The 16463-nt window shown below is 42.5% G+C and overlaps 1 protein-coding gene across 2 annotated transcripts in view; it reads left to right on the forward strand.

Moving 5' to 3' along the window:
- The window catches only part of RNF214 (ring finger protein 214), a 54874-nt gene extending 38933 nt beyond the window's left edge, over positions 1–15941 (forward strand). For both annotated transcript variants that reach the window (XM_008021000.3, XM_008020999.3), the window contains exons 7-15: positions 10263–10359; positions 10526–10614; positions 11671–11761; positions 11964–12062; positions 12260–12636; positions 12770–12902; positions 13106–13210; positions 13475–13570; positions 15683–15941. In XM_008021000.3, coding sequence (XP_008019191.3) covers positions 10263–10359; positions 10526–10614; positions 11671–11761; positions 11964–12062; positions 12260–12636; positions 12770–12902; positions 13106–13210; positions 13475–13570; positions 15683–15748 — 1153 coding nt within the window. In that variant the 3' untranslated portion in view covers positions 15749–15941. The remainder of the gene's footprint in view (positions 1–10262; positions 10360–10525; positions 10615–11670; positions 11762–11963; positions 12063–12259; positions 12637–12769; positions 12903–13105; positions 13211–13474; positions 13571–15682) is intronic.
- Positions 15942–16463: the final 522 nt, after the last annotated feature.

Consider the following 16463-nt stretch of genomic DNA (forward strand, 5'->3'; position numbering starts at 1 on the left):
TTTTCTTAGATAAGGAGATTCCAAAGATAATCCCTCTTGGTGCTTCTGGAAAGAGGATCAGAGTGATGGGCTTGGGGGAAGGTTGGAGACAGACCTTGGTTCTGTGGCTTATTTCTGAGGCTTTTCAATTTTCTTTTCTTTTCTTTTCTTTTTTTTTTTTTTGAGTCAGAGTCTTGCTCAGTTGCTCTGCTGTCCAGGCTGTAGTGTAGTAGCACAGTCACAGCTGACTGCAGCCTTGACCTCCTGGGCTCAGAAGATCCTTCCACCTTTGCCTCCCAAGTAGCTGGGACTACAAGCATGTGCCACCACACCACTCTAATTAATTTATTTATTTTAAATTTTTTGAGGTGGAGTCTCGCTCTGTCACCCAGGCTGGAGTACAGTGGCATGATGTGGGCTCATTACAACTTCCGCTTCCTGGGTTCAAGCAGTTCTGCCTGCGTTAGCCCCTCCGCGAGTAGTTGGGATTACAGGTGCCCACTACCACGCCCGGCTAATTTTTGTATTTTTAGTAGAGACAGGGTTTTGCCATGTTGGCCAGGCTGGTCTTGAACTCCTGACCTCAGGTGATCCACCCGCCTTGACCTCCCAAAGTGCTGGAATTACAGGCATAAGCCACCTCACTCAGCCTAATTTATTTTTATTTTTTGTAGAGACAGGGTCTCTCTATGTTGCACAGGCTGGTCTCAACTCAAACGCCTGGGCTCAAGCAGTCCTCCTGCCTCTGCCTCACAAAGTGTTGGGATTACAGGTGTGAGCCACCACATCTTTCCTCAGTTTCCTTCCTTCCTTCCTTCCTTCCTTCCTTCCTTCCTTCCTTCCTTCCTTCCTTCCTTCCTTCCTTCCTTTTTCTTTCTTTCTTTCTTTCTTTCTCTTTTTCTTTCTTTCTTCTTTCTTTCTTTCTTTCTTTCTTTCTTTCTTTCTTTCTTTCTTTCTTTCTTTCTTTCTTTCTTTCTTTCTCTCTCTCTTTCTCTCTCTCTTTCTTTCTCTTTCTTTCTTTCTTTCTTTCTTTTCTTTCTTCTCTTTTCTCTTTTCTCTTTCTTTTCTTTCTTTTCTTTTTTCTTTCTTTTCTTTTCTTTCTTTTTTTTTTTGAGACAGAATGTGGCTCTGTCCCCCAGGCTAGAGTGCAGTGGTGTGATCTTGGCTCACTGTAGCAGCCTCTGCCTTTCGGGCTCAAGTGATTCTCCTGTCTCAGCCACCCCAGTAGATGGGATTACAGGTATGTGCCACCACGCTTGGCTAATTTTTGTATTTTTAGTAGAGACAGGTTTTCGCCATGTTGCCTAGGCTGGTCTCAGACTCCTGTGTTTAAGTGTTCCGCCTGCCTCAGCCTCCCAAAGTGCTGGAGTTACAGGTGTAAGTCACTTCACCCAGTCAGTTTTCTTTAATTCAAAGCACTCAGCATACCAAAGCATCATATTTTGGGGTATCGTTTTCTGTACCCTGACAAGGCCAAGAAGACAGCTCCTACTCTTTGTATTATGCCCTCAAAATTCTAGCCACCTTGGCCTCTCTGAACCCTGTTTTTGTCTCTTATTTAGCAACAATGCCAGCTCTGTTTGCATTTGCTGTCCCTGTGCTGCAGACTGGAAACTACCTCCAGGCAGTGAGCTGGAGCAATTGTAGGGCTGCTTTCATATGTATTCCTTTCTCAATGATCATAGTCCTGTGCTGCCTATTGTCCAGTGTTTGAAAACATTGTTTCATATGTTTTGTCCAGTTGTTTAGTTCTTTAGGGCCACAGGGCAAATCTGTCCCTGGTACTCCATTTTGGGCAGAAGCAGAGTCCTAAGTTATCTTCTGGACAGGTTAAATTTGAAGTATTTGCAGGATATCCATGCCTAGTATGTGTAGTAAACATTATTGGAAAAGGAGCTGGAAATGAAACTAATGACCTGGATAGTGTAGGAGTTGATCAGTGCCCATTAATTCCTTGTGAAGGATTGGAATGGTGATGAGAAAGGAGGTTGTGGTCACAAAATAACAGAACAAAGTTTGAGGTATTTTTTTGTTGTTGTATTTTGTTTTGAGACAGGGTCTCACTGCATCATGCAGGCTGTAGTGTGATGATAATTCAACTGTAGCCTCAACCTCCTGGGCTTAAGCAGTCTTCCCACCTCAGCCTCCCAAGTAGCTAGTACTGCAGGAGCACACCACCGTGCCCAGTTAATCTTTTTCTTTTTTTTGTAGAGGCAAGGGTTTTGCCATATTGCTCAATCTTGTCTTGAACTCCTGGGCTCAAGTTATCCTCCTGCCTTGGCCTTCCAAAGTGCTGGTAACCAGGCATGGTGGTGTATGCCTGTAGCTACTTGGGAGGCTGAGGCAGGAGAATCACTAGAGCCCAGGAGTTCGAGGCTCCAATGAGCTTATGCTCGTGCCACTGTACTCCAGCTTGGGTGACACAGTGAAACCCTGTCTCTAAAAACAAACACGAGCCACCACCATGAGCCACCTTGCCTGGACCAAAGTTTGAGGTTTTCAGTGTAGATTATCTGTGTGTTAATAAGGTTCAAGGAATGGCTTTGCTGCCAGAAAACCAGACACCGCATATTCTCACTCATAAGTGGGAGCTGAACAGTGAGAACACATGGCCACAGGGAGGGGAACAACAGGCACCAGGGTCAATTTGGGGGGTAGGGAGGAAGAGAAGGGAGAGCATTAGGACAAACAGCTAATGTATGTGGAGCTTAAAACCTAGATGACGGGTTGATAGGTGCAGCAAACCACCATGGCACACATATAGCTATGTAACAAACCTACATGTTCTGTACTTCTATTCCGGAACTTAAAGTAAAATTTAAAAATTAAAAAAAAAAAAGAAAAGAAAGAAATGGCTTTGTTGGTAGGCTACTGGCAAGGAATGAAGTTTAGGAGGAGGAAGAACTCCAAGGTGTTAGTCTCAAATAGATCATGAATATGGATACTGAGGTCACAAGGTTGTTGTAAAGGGTAGAAAATAAGGAATATGACTAGATGCTAAAAATTATCCATGTGGGTAGAGATGAGATGAGAGTGTAGTAGATTAGAGGTGCTGAAACATTTTAGTCTAAGGACCCCTTTAAACTTAATAATTAACAAGGACCCCAGAGAGGTTTTGTTTATATGGATTTTATCTATCAGTATTTACTGAACGATAAATTAAAACTGAGAAAAAATTTAATATTTATGCATTAATTTATTTTAAAATAATAATAAACCTATGTGTTAACATAATTAGCATATTTTCTATGAAAAAAAGTTTTCAGATAAAAATCAGTTTAAAGAATACTGTTTACATGTTGTAAATCTCTTTCATGAAAGAAGCTTTTCTTATCTGCTGTATTTAATTGCAATATGTTGTTTTGGTTGAAATATAGAAAATCTGATGATATATAGATAAGTAGTTGGAAAGCAAACAGTATTTAAATAGCTTTTAAAGATAATTGTGGATATTCATCTTTGATACTATGCCAAAACTTGACGTGTTGGTGTCTTAAAGGTTAGTTGCATTGTGGGATCCAAAACCACATCAATAAACATTTTGCTTTTATTTTTAAATTTGTTTTATTATTATTATTATTATATTATATTTTTATATTCCTGGCAAGCTGTGAGGTTTTTTTTATACTAGTACATTAAAATCTGTTTGTTTACCTTGAATTTTGAATGGATATTTTACCTATGTTGTATAGGGGAAGAGAAACCTTTTCTTTACGTTTTTATGTTCAGAGATTAGGGCCTGAAAATTAAACTGACGAAATGTTATACAACCAACAAGTTTATATGACCAGTGGGCAGTAACAGATCAGTTACATTGAAACAGCAGGGTTTGCAGTAGAGAAAGAATTTAATGATTGCAGCGCACTGAGTGAGGGCATGGGAGGAGACCCTCAAATCTATCTCCCCTGAGGAGTTATGGACTGGTATTTTACGTTTTAAGGGGATTGTGGAAAGTAAGGGGCTAGAAAATTGAGGTGGTTGATTGGTTGAGATATGGGAGATGAAATCATCAAGATGTGGAAACTGCATTCTTTTGTGAGTCAGCTCCTCTGGGATCCTTCAGACCAACTGGCGTCAGTGGGGTCCTTCAGACAGGCTGATGTCAATAATTTCACTGCTGTGCGGGACCTGAAGTAATATCTTAAAGGGAAAACTCAATGTTTTATAATGTTCATATTTTCTATAGAACACTTAAGGGGAACGTTAATCTCGTAGCAGGGTCTATGTGATTCTGAGACAGCAGGCACCAAACACCGGTGAAGAAGCTAGTCAGAGAGCAAGCTGACCTCATGATAAACACTGCATGTGCTGCAAGCCTTGTTTATTTTCGTTTTTCCCCCTCCTTCTTCCCTGATGAATTTCATACAGTATATAGGGACAGTTTCAAAATGACAGATTAACAGGAGGGAAAAACAGAGTTTATTTACATGTGCAATGTGCATACATGGAATAACTCAATGGTGGGTAACTCAAAGGAGTAGTTAGTTAGAATTTGGGGTCAATATACTATCATACGAGATTAAGAGGAGAGAGGAGAAAGCCCCTAGTACTGGGAAAACAAATGACTTCTTTTTTTTTTTTGAGACGGAGACTCGCTCTTGTCGCCCTGGCTGGAGTGCAATGGCATGATCTCGGCTCGTTGCAACCTCCACCTCCTGGGTTCAGTCAGTTCTCCTGCCTCAGCCTCCTGAGTAGCTGGAATTACAGTGCTCACTACCACACTCAGCTAATTTTTTTTTTTTTTTTTTTTTTTTTGTATTTTTAGTAGAGATGAGGTTGCACCACATTGAACCAGGCTAGTCTCGAAGTCCTGACCTTAGGTGATCTGCCCACCTTGGCCTCCTGAAGTCCTGGGATTACACGTGTGAGTGACTGTACCCAGCCATGATTTTTTTTTTTTCTTCTGCCTTAGACTCCCAAGTAGCTGAGACCACAGATAAACACCATGATGTCTGGCTAATTTTTGTAAATATATTTTTTTTTGTAGAGACGGGGTTTTGCCATGTTGGCCAGGCTGGTCTTGAACTCTTGACCTCAAGTGATCCACGCACCTCAGCCTCCAGAAACACTGAGATTACAAGTGTGAGCCACTGCACCTGGCCTAGTGGCACATTTTTCAAGATAGGCCATATGATAGGTTATGAAACAAGTCTTAATATATTTTTTAAATAGAAATAATATGAAGTGTTTTCTCAGACCATAGCAGTATAAAACTAGAAATCAATTCGAAGAGGAACTCTCAAACCTGTAAAAATTAGAAATTAAACAACCTGCTCCTAAATGATCTTTGAGTTAACAATGAAATCAAGATAGAAATTAAAATTGTTTGGAATGATTGATAACAGTGACAGAAGTTATCAAAATCTCAGGTACAGCAAAAGCAATACTAAGAGGGAAGTTTGTAGTGCCAAATACCTTCATCAAAAGGACAGATCACAAATTGACAATGTAATAATATCACACCTCAAGGAACTAAAAAAACAGGAAGAAACCAAACCCAAAGCTAGCAGAAGAAAAGAAATAACAAAGAACAGAACTAAACAAAATTGAAACCAAAAAATACAAAGGATCAATAAAATTAAAAGTTGTTTCTTTGAAACGATAAACAAAAATGATAGACCAGTAGCTAGATTAGCTGTGAGAGGATTCAAGTAAGCTTAGTCAAAAATGAAAAGGGAGATACCATAACTGATACCACAGAAATACAAAAGATCATCTGAGACTACTGTGAACACTTACATGTATACAAACCAGAAAATCTAGATGAACTGAATAAATTCCTGGAACACACAACCCTCCAAGCTTGAACCAGGAACAAACAGAAATCTTGAACAGACCAATAGCAAATAGTTTGATTGAATCAGTGATTTAAAAAATCTCCCAACCAAAACATCCCAGGTCCAGATGGATTCACAGCCAAATTCTACCAGACATTCAAAGAACTGATACCAATTCTACTGGAACTATTCCAGAAGATCAAGAAGGAAGGAATCCTCTCTAACTCATTCTACAAAGCCAGTCTCAGCCTGATGCCAAAGCCAGGAAAGGACACAAAAAAAGAAAACTGCAGACCAGTATCCCTGATGAACATAGATGCAAAAGTCCTCAACAAAGTACTAGCAAAACCAAACTGAACAGCATATCAAAAAGATAATTCAGCACAATCAAGTGGGTTTCATCCCAGTGAGGCAAGGATGGCTCAGCATACACAAGTCAATAAATGTGATTCACCACATAAACCAAATTAAAAACCCTATGATCATTTCAATAGATGTAGAAAAAGCATTTGATAAAATCCTGTATCCCTTTGTGGTAAAAACCCTCAACAAATTAGGCATAGAAAGAACGTACCTCAAAATAATAAAAGCCATGTATGACAAACTCAACAGCCACTATCATACTGAAGAGAGAAAAGCTGAAAGCATTTCCCCTCAGAACTGGAACGAGGCTGGGCACAGTGGCTCATGCTTGTAATCCCAGAGCTTTGGGAGGCCAATTCAGGAAGATCACTTGAGTCCAGGAGTTCCAGACCAGCTTGGGCAATATAGTGGGACTCTTTCTCTAAAAAAATTTAAAAATTTGCTGGCCATGAAGATACATGCGTATAGTCCTAGTTAAGAAGTTGAGGTGGGAGTTCAGGAGTTCAAGGTTACAGTGAGTTATGATCATGCCATTGCACTCCAGCCTGGACAATACAGTGAAACCCTCTCTCTAAGAAAAAGAAAATAAGAAAATAATTTTTTTTTTTTTTTTTTTTTTTTGAGATGGAGTCTCGCTGTGTCACCCAGGCTGGATTTCAGTGGCGTGATCTCGGCTCACCACAAGCTCTGCCTCCTGGGTTCACGCCATTCTCCTGCCTCAGTCTCCCGAGTAGCTGGGACTACGGGTGCTCACCACCATGCCCAGCTAATTTTTGTATTTTTAGTAGAGATGGGGTTTCACCGCGTTAGCCAGGATGGTCTTGATCTCCTGACCTTGTGATCCACCTGCCTCGGTCTCCCAAAGTGCGTGAGCCACTGCGCCCGGCCAAGAAAATAATTTCTTAATGTAGTTCCTTTTGTTAGATCCCAGTGAGGTAAATGTGGCAAAAAGCCCAAAGGAAAAGATTTTTTGTGTGTGAATATGTGGAATGTCTCCATTGACATAAGATGATTTTTCTAATATAAGTTTATATTTGTAGTTGACAATGTAATGAAAGTTAGAGATGTTCAGTGAGCATCTATAATATTCCAGGATAACATCAATCACAGAAGGCAACTGTCATGTTTTCCTACAATTATCCGATTGTCAGAGTGAATAGTAAGCTAGGTGGATTGACTCTGTAATGTATTTCACATCTTTTTATGTAAGAGCATCTGACTTTTCATTTATTTTAGAACCGAAGGAATATGTGTTGTAGCAAGAAGACACAGCTAGCGATAAAATCCTTATCTAAAGAATTATTAGGCTGGGCATAGGGGCTCACACTTGTAATTCCAGCACTTTGGGAGGTTGAGGCTGGTGGATCACCTGAGGTCAGGAGTTCAAGACCAACCTGACCAACATGGCAAAACCCCGTCTCTACTAAAAATACAAAAATTAGCCAGATGTGGTGGTATGCATCTGTAGTCCCAGCTACTTGGGAGGCTGAGGCAGGAGAATTGCCTGAACCTGGGAGGTGGAGATTGCAGTGAGCCAAGATCCCACCAGTGTACTCCAGCTTGGGTGACAATCTCAAAAAAAAACCCACAAAGAATTGTTAGATAATGTATTTTCTGCTAGGAAGTTAATTTAGGGAAGGAATACCTGAAGATTAAGGCAGAAAATGCCCACCTACTTCTCTTTTCTATTAGATGAATATACCTTGTCAGTAGAGGGCCGACAATGTCAGAGATTGAATAAGTGTAACACACATACACACCCCCTGTCTCCCTATACATGAAATAGAGAACCAGGGATGTGTGGAGAATTGGGTCAAAAGCAAGAATATGTGAGAGGAAAGGGCCTCATAAACTTCTGTTAAGCAAATTGCTCCCTTTCATATATGTAAGGTTACTACAAAAACGGAAGGGGAATAAAAGTTTCTCTCACTGAAGAAAAGTGGGGGCCAGGCGCGGTGGCTCATGACTGTAATCCCAGCACTTTGGGAGGCCGAGGTGGGCGGATCACCTGAGGTTAGGAGTTCGAGACCAGCCTGGCCAACATGGCGAAACCCCATCTCTACTAAAAATACAAAAAAAATTAGCTGGGCATGGTGGTGGGTGCCTGTAATCCAACTACTCAGGAGGCTGAGGCAGGAGAATCATTTGAACCTGAGAGGTGGAGGCTGCAGTGAGCCAAGATCGCACCACTGCACTCCAGCCTGGGCAACAGATAAAGGCTCCCTCTCAAAAGAAAAAAGAAAAGTGGGAACGTTTCTCTTAATATGTAAATCTTGGCTGGGCGCAGTGGCTCACACCTGTAATCCCAGCACTTTGGGAGGCTGAGGCTGGTGGGTCACGAGGTCAGGAGATTGAGACCATCCTGGTTAACACGGTGAAACCCTGTCTCTACTAAAAACACAAAAAATTAGGTAGGCATAGTGGCATGTGCCTGTAGTCCCACCTACTCGGGAGGCTGAGGCAGGAGAATTCTTGAACCCTGGAGGCAGAGGTTGCCATGAGCCAAGATCGTGCCATTGCACTCTGGCCTGGGCAACAGAGCGAGACTGTCTCAAACAAAAAACAAAAACCATGTAACTCTTCCCAAGCTTTTCTTCTTATTTTTACCTTTCTAAAATGTAGGGAAGATAATCTAAGTATTTTCATCCTATTCTGTTCACTGATCTTGGTAATCCAGGCTTCCAGCTATAAAACTTACCATAATCAAATATAGTATAAGGAAATTCCTTTGCTGGCTGTGTTGCTTAACGGCCTCTATAGTTCTGAGTAGGGTGATCACCCATCCCAGTTTTAGCACTGAAAGTCATCCATCCTGGGAAATGCCTCAGTACTGGGCAAACCAGGACAGTTGGTCACTCTCATGCTGAGTTGGGTGGAAAGCATGTAAGAAGGGAGGAAACCAAGGAAAATGAGAAGTCCTGAGGTATGAAGAGAACTTTTTTTTCCTTTTGAAGCATATTTACTATAGCTAGGAAAATTGAAAATTAATAAGCTTGTATCAGTGTGCTTAACAGCGAATTAGTGATTTGCTGCATTAAGGGTGAATATTAAGTAGGCCTCTGGCCAGGCACAGTAGCCTGTAATCCCAGCACCGTGGAGGCTGAGGTGGCAGGATCACTTGAGCCCAGAAGTTTGAGAACAGCCTGTAGAACAAAGTGAGACCCCTGTCTCTATAAAAAATAATAAATAAACATCAGCCAGGTGTGGTGGCGTGTGTCTGTAGTCCAGCAACTTGGGAGGCTAAGGCAAGAAGATTGCTTGAGTCCAGGGGGTTGAGGCTGCAGTGAACCAAGATCATAGCACTGTACTCTGGTCTGGGCAACAGAGTGAGACCCTGTCTATAAAAAACAAACAAACAAAAAGGTGGACCCCTGTGTTTAGTCCTGCATTCTTCAGGACCCATACTAAAAGACATGTTGGGAAATAAGAATGCAGAATGCCATAATGGTTTTGAATCCTCTTGAACATAGAAGAACGTTTTGCCTTCAGTGGAGGGCTTTTGTTCTAAGATGCAGTCTCTTTCCTGCTGTAAGGTAACCTTATTTTAGGAAGTGGAAATACAAACCTTTTTTTTTTTTTTTTTTTTTTGAGACAGAGTCTCACTTTGTAACCTAGGCTGGAGTGCATTGGTGCGATCTCAGCTCACTGCAACCTCTGCCTCCCAGGTTCAAGCAATTCTCTTGCCTCACCCTTTTGAGTAACTGGGACTACAGGTGTGTGCCATCACACCCAGCTAATTTTTGTATTTTTAGTAGAGATGGGGTTTCACCATGCTGGCCAGGCTGGTCTCAAACTCCTGACTTCAAGTGATCTGCCCATCTTGGACTTCCAAAGTGCTGAGATTATAGGCGCGAGCCACCACACCTGGCCACGACATTTTTACTTTCAAATATAAGGCCTTTATGCAATTGCAGACCACTGTAAACATTATTTGTCTGTGTCTATATTTGATACTTATACTCCAGCTCTATTTTGATTAGCAAAAAGAAAAGAAAAGAAAGAAAAGTAAATGTAGTTAATACTAAGAGTAAGACTTCCTGTAACATACTTGGCTGACCAATTTTGGGTTGTACTTTTGCCTTGGTGTCTCTCAACAAGCTTATCTTTCTTTCTTAGTCTTGTTCTTGGTTTCTTATCTTACAGAGAGGTGTGGGAAATGGAACTGGATAGACTCAAGAATCAGGATGGCGAAATAAATAGGAACATTATGGAAGAAACTGAACGGGCCTGGAAGGCAGAGGTGAGAAGAGGAGCTGATATCTTGAAAGTCTTAATTTCAGGCTTCCAGATGGTGTCTACTTTTGGCATAGTAATAGGAGAGCCAGTAAGCTTTTGTTTTCACTACCTAGGGGTAGCTTTGTGTATGTAAAATTAATAAAGTATTTATATGTGTGTGGCTTCCTTAGATCTTATCACTAGAGAGCCGGAAAGAGTTACTGGTACTGAAACTAGAAGAAGCAGAAAAGGAGGCAGAATTGCACCTTACTTACCTCAAGTAAGTACCGTTCCATTCTAGAGCTTTAATTGTCTTGCAGTTTGTTTGTTTGTTTGTTTAGGTTTTTTAATTCCTAGGCTAGCTAGTCTGGCACTTACTCTATCTGCACAGGAATTTTAAGGCTATCTCTGTCTGCAGTAGCAATTGCTCAGTGATTTTTCTTCCCACATTCTAAAGTTCTGTACTCTTAACTCTTCGCTTCTACAGTTTTAAAGTTTTGCATTTTTTAATGTTTTGTTTCCATTTGGATAAACACTATCTGTTAAAGCCAGATATAATAGCATGCTCCTGTAATCCCGCACTTTGGGAGGTTGAGGCAGGAGGATGACTTGTGCCCAGGAGGTTGAGGCTGCAGTGAGCTTTGATTGCACCACTTCACTCCAGCCTAGGCGACAGTGAGACCCTGTCTCTAAAAAATAAAAAATAACCAGCATCTGTTAACCTATCAAAGCATAACACTGGTGTTTGGAGATTCATTTCCTATGTAGTCATTTATTTTCTTTCTGCCATGGAACTTGGAGGACCCCTGTGGCATTTTCAGGCAGACAAGAACGTTCTCTCTGTTGTTGGTTCTCTTTCTCAAATACTTAAAAGATACTGGAGTTAAAGTGAGGCAAATGAATTAGAGTCTTGGGCTTCTCCTGCACCTGCTTCCACCTCTTTTTCTCAACGGCAGTTAGCCAGCTACTATTTTGCTTTTGCTATCTCAGAGAATTAGGAATTGGACTTTTTTTTTTTTTTTTTTAGACAGGGTCTCCCTCTGTAGTGCAGTGGTACCATCTTGGCTCACTGTAGCCTCTGGCTCCTGAGCACAAGCCATCCTCCTACCTCAGCCTCCCAAGTAGCTGGGACTATAGGCGCCAGCCACCACACCTGGCTAATTTTGCATTTTTTTAAGAGACAGGGTTTAGCCACATTGCCTAGGCTGGTCTGGAACTCCTGAGCTCAAGTGATCTGCCCGCCTTGGCCTCTCAAAGTGCTGGGATTACAGGCGTGAGTCACTGTGCCCAGCGGGGCTTTCTTTAAATCTGTAAATTCCTGTTGGTTTCTTGAAAGGTCAACTCCCCCAACACTGGAGACAGTTCGTTCCAAACAGGAGTGGGAGACAAGACTGAATGGAGTTCGGATAATGAAAAAGAATGTTCGTGTAAGTGTATTTATGAGTCATCATTCAGTCAGTGTTAGTCTGTGCTCAACACTTCCCGCAATCGGGAGATAGCCTTTTACATTGCCATTTAGGGCAATGCAACTACTATTCCTTTAATAGTTTTCCTGATAATGGATGGTGCTGTCTTTCTAGAGAGCCTCAGTCAGTTCAGCAGTAAAAATAATCTTTTTTTTTTTTTTAGGACCAATTTAATAGTCATATCCAGTTAGTGAGGAATGGAGCCAAGCTGAGCAGCCTTCCTCAAATCCCTACTCCCACTTTACCTCCACCCCCATCAGAGGTAAGAGAGCTGGCTTTTGGGGGGAAGTTCACCTTTCTGTGTTGGTAGCAGAAGCAGAGTCTTTTACGTGTTCTTTTTATGAAGATATTGGGATCATCCCTATTCAGTGCAAGAGTTGTTCATTGATTTCTTCTCCAGTTTCGTAAACTTTCTTTTTCTTCCTTTCTCTCTTGTCCTCTGCCTCTTCTCCTCTGCAGACAGACTTCATGCTTCAGGTGTTCCAACCCAGTCCCTCTCTGGCTCCTCGGATGCCCTTCTCCATTGGGCAGGTCACAATGCCCATGGTTATGCCCAGTGCAGATCCCCGCTCGTTGTCTTTCCCAATCCTGAACCCTGCCCTTTCCCAGCCCAACCAGCCTTCTTCATCCCTTCCTGGCTCCCATGGCAGAAACAGCCCTGGCTTGGGTTCCCTTGTCAGCCCCCATGGTCCACACATGCCCCCTGCCGCCTCCATCCCGCCTCCCCCAGGCTTGGGTGGCGTTAAGGCTTCTACTGAAACTCCCCGGCCCCAGCCAGTAGACAAACTGGAGAAGATCCTGGAGAAGCTGCTGACTCGGTTCCCACAGTGCAATAAGTAAGTATCTTCAAGGACTGATTCAGATGTCTTTATCAGAGAAATGCTTATGGGTTAAAATAGAGGAGGTTACATGGGTGTTCCCTGGGGGTATAGTGTAGGCTTTCTCTCCCTCAACGTTTTTCTTTCTCAGGGCCCAGATGACCAACATTCTTCAGCAGATCAAGACAGCACGTACCACCATGGCAGGCCTGACCATGGAGGAACTTATCCAGTTGGTTGCTGCACGACTGGCAGAGCATGAGCGGGTGGCAGCAAGTACTCAGGTGAGAAAAGCCACTTGGGAGAGAACTGAGGCCTGCTGAGGGCTGGGGAAGAGGTAGATTTCTTGTGGGGAGGGAAGAAGCATTCCAGTCAGAGGTGGCTAGTTTGTTTTTTTCCTTTGCTGGACTGGGAAATAAGTGATTTTTGTGATATGCTCTGTTACTCAGACTCTCTTCCCTTACTCTGACAATGTTTCTACCTACAGCCACTTGGTCGCATCCGGGCCTTGTTCCCTGCTCCACTGGCTCAAATCAGTACCCCAATGTTCTTGCCTTCTGCCCAAGTTTCATATCCTGGAAGGTCTTCACATGTAAGACTCTTTTTCTTTGAACACTGTGATATGGAGAAGCTGGAGGTGAGGAAGGAGTGGGTTTATAGGTGGAGTGCAGGAAGAAACCATCAGTTGGGTTATTTGCAGCCCTACTGGGAAAATGCAAATATTTTAGGCAAGAATCTATATTTGGATTTTTATTTCTTTTGATATAAATCTTTTTGCTACATGGAATTATGGGCATAAAAGGCAAGAAGACCCAGAGGTTCCTTACCTTTTGACCATGCCGCCTCTGTTCTACAGGCTCCAGCCACCTGTAAGCTATGTCTAATGTGCCAGAAACTCGTCCAGCCCAGTGAGCTGCATCCAATGGCGTGTACCCATGTATTGCACAAGGAGGTAGGTGTTACAGACCTTCCTCATTGTCTACGCTTTCTCTTCTGACAGCTAAAATAATTTTTCTTTCTCATTTTCTACTCTTTTTTTTCCTGATAGCTAAAATAACTTCTCTTTTACTGTGTTGGTGCTTTTTTTTTTTTTTTAGACAGAGTCTTGCTCTGTTGCCCAGGCTGGAGTGCAATGGTGCGATCTCAGCTCACTGCAACCTCTACCTCTCAGGTTCAAGTGATTCTCCTGCCTCAGCCTCCTGAGTAGCTGGGACTACAGGCGCCTGCCAACACGCCTGGCTAATTTTTGTGTTTTTAGTAGAGACGGGGTTTCACCGTATTGGCCAGGCTGGTCTCAAACTCCTGACCTTGTGATCATCCCATCTCGGCCTCCCAAAGTGTTGGGAGTACAGGCGTGAGCTACCGTGCCCAGCCTTTTTTTGTTTGTCTTTTGAGACAGGGTTTTATTCTGTTGCCCAGACTGGAATGCAGTGGCGTGATTATAGCTCACTACAGCCTCAATCTCCTAGGCTCAAGGTGCTTCAGTCTCTTGAGCAGCTGAGACTACAGGTACATGCCATCATGCCCAGCTAATTTTTTTTTCTTTTTTAGTAGAGACAAGGTCTTGTTATGTTGCCTAGGCTGGTCTCAAACTCCTGGGCTCAGGTGATCCTCCTGCTTCAGCCTCCCAAAGTGCTGGGATTACATGTGTTAGCCACTGCACCTGGTCTCTAATATCTAATCATAAGGTTTTCAGTAAATTGTGGCTTAAACACTAGCAGAATTCAGAATACTGCAGTTAGGATCTCTCAACTTTTTACCCCATTCCCTTCAAGGGACTGGATAAGCAATTCATACTGAGCACTAAATCACTTTCCTGGAAAATTGACAATGAGTGATAATCCCACATATCTAACTATTGTTCAAAATATAGCATTGTCAGAAGACTTTGCCTAGATGAGAGGAATGGAATGGAGGACCTGAGTATGAGATTAGTAACTCCATTACAGAATAGCTTGGAAGGCTTGCCGGTTAGAGATTATCTTCACAGGCTGACAAGTCATTCCTATTTTTTCATGTTGCCAGGCAGAGTTAAGTCTCTTAGTAGCAGGGATGATTTCCTCTTAACCATTTTGTTTTGTTCATTTTGCTTTTCCAAGAGGTAGAAACTGAATTTACATCTAAATTCTTAGTAAAAAAAATTCCTGAATAAGATTTGAGGGTGTCAGGTATTAGAACAGAGACGTTCATCTCAGGCGAAATGGATCCTAAGGGGGAGCAAGCCACACTAGACATTCAACAAAAAGCAGCATCATGAACACTTTCATCAGCTCATTGTTAATGTTCCTCTTAAAAAGGTTCACTTAGGCCGGGCGTGGTGGCTCAAGCCTGTAATCCCAGCACTTTGGGAGGCCGAGACGGGCGGATCACGAGGTCAGGAGATCGAGACCATCCTGGCTAACACGGTGAAACCCCGTCTCTACTAAAAAATACAAAAAGCTAGCCGGGCGAGGTGGCGGGCGCCTGTAGCCCAGGAGGCGGAGCTTGCAGTGAGCTGAGATCCGGCCACTGCACTCCAGCCAGGGCGACAGAGCAAGACTCCGTCTCAAAAAAAAAAAAAAAAAAAAGGTTCACTTGCACTGAGGATTCTTTTAGGGTAAGAGCCATTGAATAGCCCTTCTTGGGGCCGGACGCGGTGGCTCACACCTGTAATCCCAGCACTTTGGGAGGCTGAGGCAGGCAGATCACTTGAGGCCAGAGTTTGAGACCAGCCTGGCCAACAAAGTGAAACCCCATCTCTACTAAAAATACAAAAATTAGCCAGGAATGGTGGTGGATGCCTGCCTGTAATCCCAGCTACTCGGGAGGCTTAGGCAGGAGAATAGCTTGAACCCAGGAAGCAGAGGTTCCAGTGAGCTGAGATTGCACCACTGCATTCCAGCCTGGTCAATAGAGTGAGACTCTTTCTCAAAAAGAAAAAAAAGAAAAAAGAAAAAAAAGCCCCTCTTGTACCTCAGTGTAAGAACTTTTCTGACTTAGGCCTTGTTGAACCTTATTGGCATTCTCTCCTTCCTTCCCTTTGTCTTTCCAGATAAACCTGAGGTGTGTCTTTCTTTCTTTCCAGTGTATAAAATTCTGGGCCCAGACCAACACAAATGACACTTGTCCCTTTTGTCCAACTCTTAAATGACGGACCTGACTGGGGAGGAAGAAGAAGAGAAACTGATGTGAACAGGAAGCGCGGGTTCAAGATTTCTAAAACTCTATATTTATACAGTGACATATACTCATGCCATGTACATTTTTATTATATAGGTAATGTGTGTATAGAAAGTCTGTATTCCAATGTTCGTAAATGAAAGTATGTATATTATGCAGAAACAGTCTGTTCCCCCTCATCTTGCAATTTCTTTGGGGGATGCAGATTGTAGGGAAGATGATGTTTAGTTTGGCCTTGAAATTATGATATCCCTGCCCGGGGCTGTTTTCAAATACAATATAAAAACCACCTAGGAACCTGCTGTTGCTCTAAGGCCATTCTGCTTTGGTTTGGCTCAGCCTCTAGTTCATTTTCTTAAGGCTCATGTATGCAGATTTAAAGCCTGGTGCTCACCCACTGTCCAACCAGATGCCTTGCTTACTGAAAGCCTCCAGAAGCCTCAGTATTGTTTTAGCCACTCTACTCCAAATGGATAAAATGAGACTCTGATTGAGGAAAAAAAAGTAACCCTAGTAGTTTGACTTCTTATTGAATATTTTACTGTGTTAACGCTCATTATTTATACAGACGTTAGGTTTACAGAATATTCTGTTTTACATCACCAAAATTCACAGTCCGAGAATAACAACATAACCAGGTCCCAGTTCCTCCATGCACCCCACAAGCTTCTGTCCAGTCTATTTTC

This window comes from Chlorocebus sabaeus, chromosome 1, assembly GCF_047675955.1.
Source record: "Chlorocebus sabaeus isolate Y175 chromosome 1, mChlSab1.0.hap1, whole genome shotgun sequence".
In the NCBI taxonomy this organism is placed as follows: domain Eukaryota; kingdom Metazoa; phylum Chordata; class Mammalia; order Primates; family Cercopithecidae; genus Chlorocebus; species Chlorocebus sabaeus.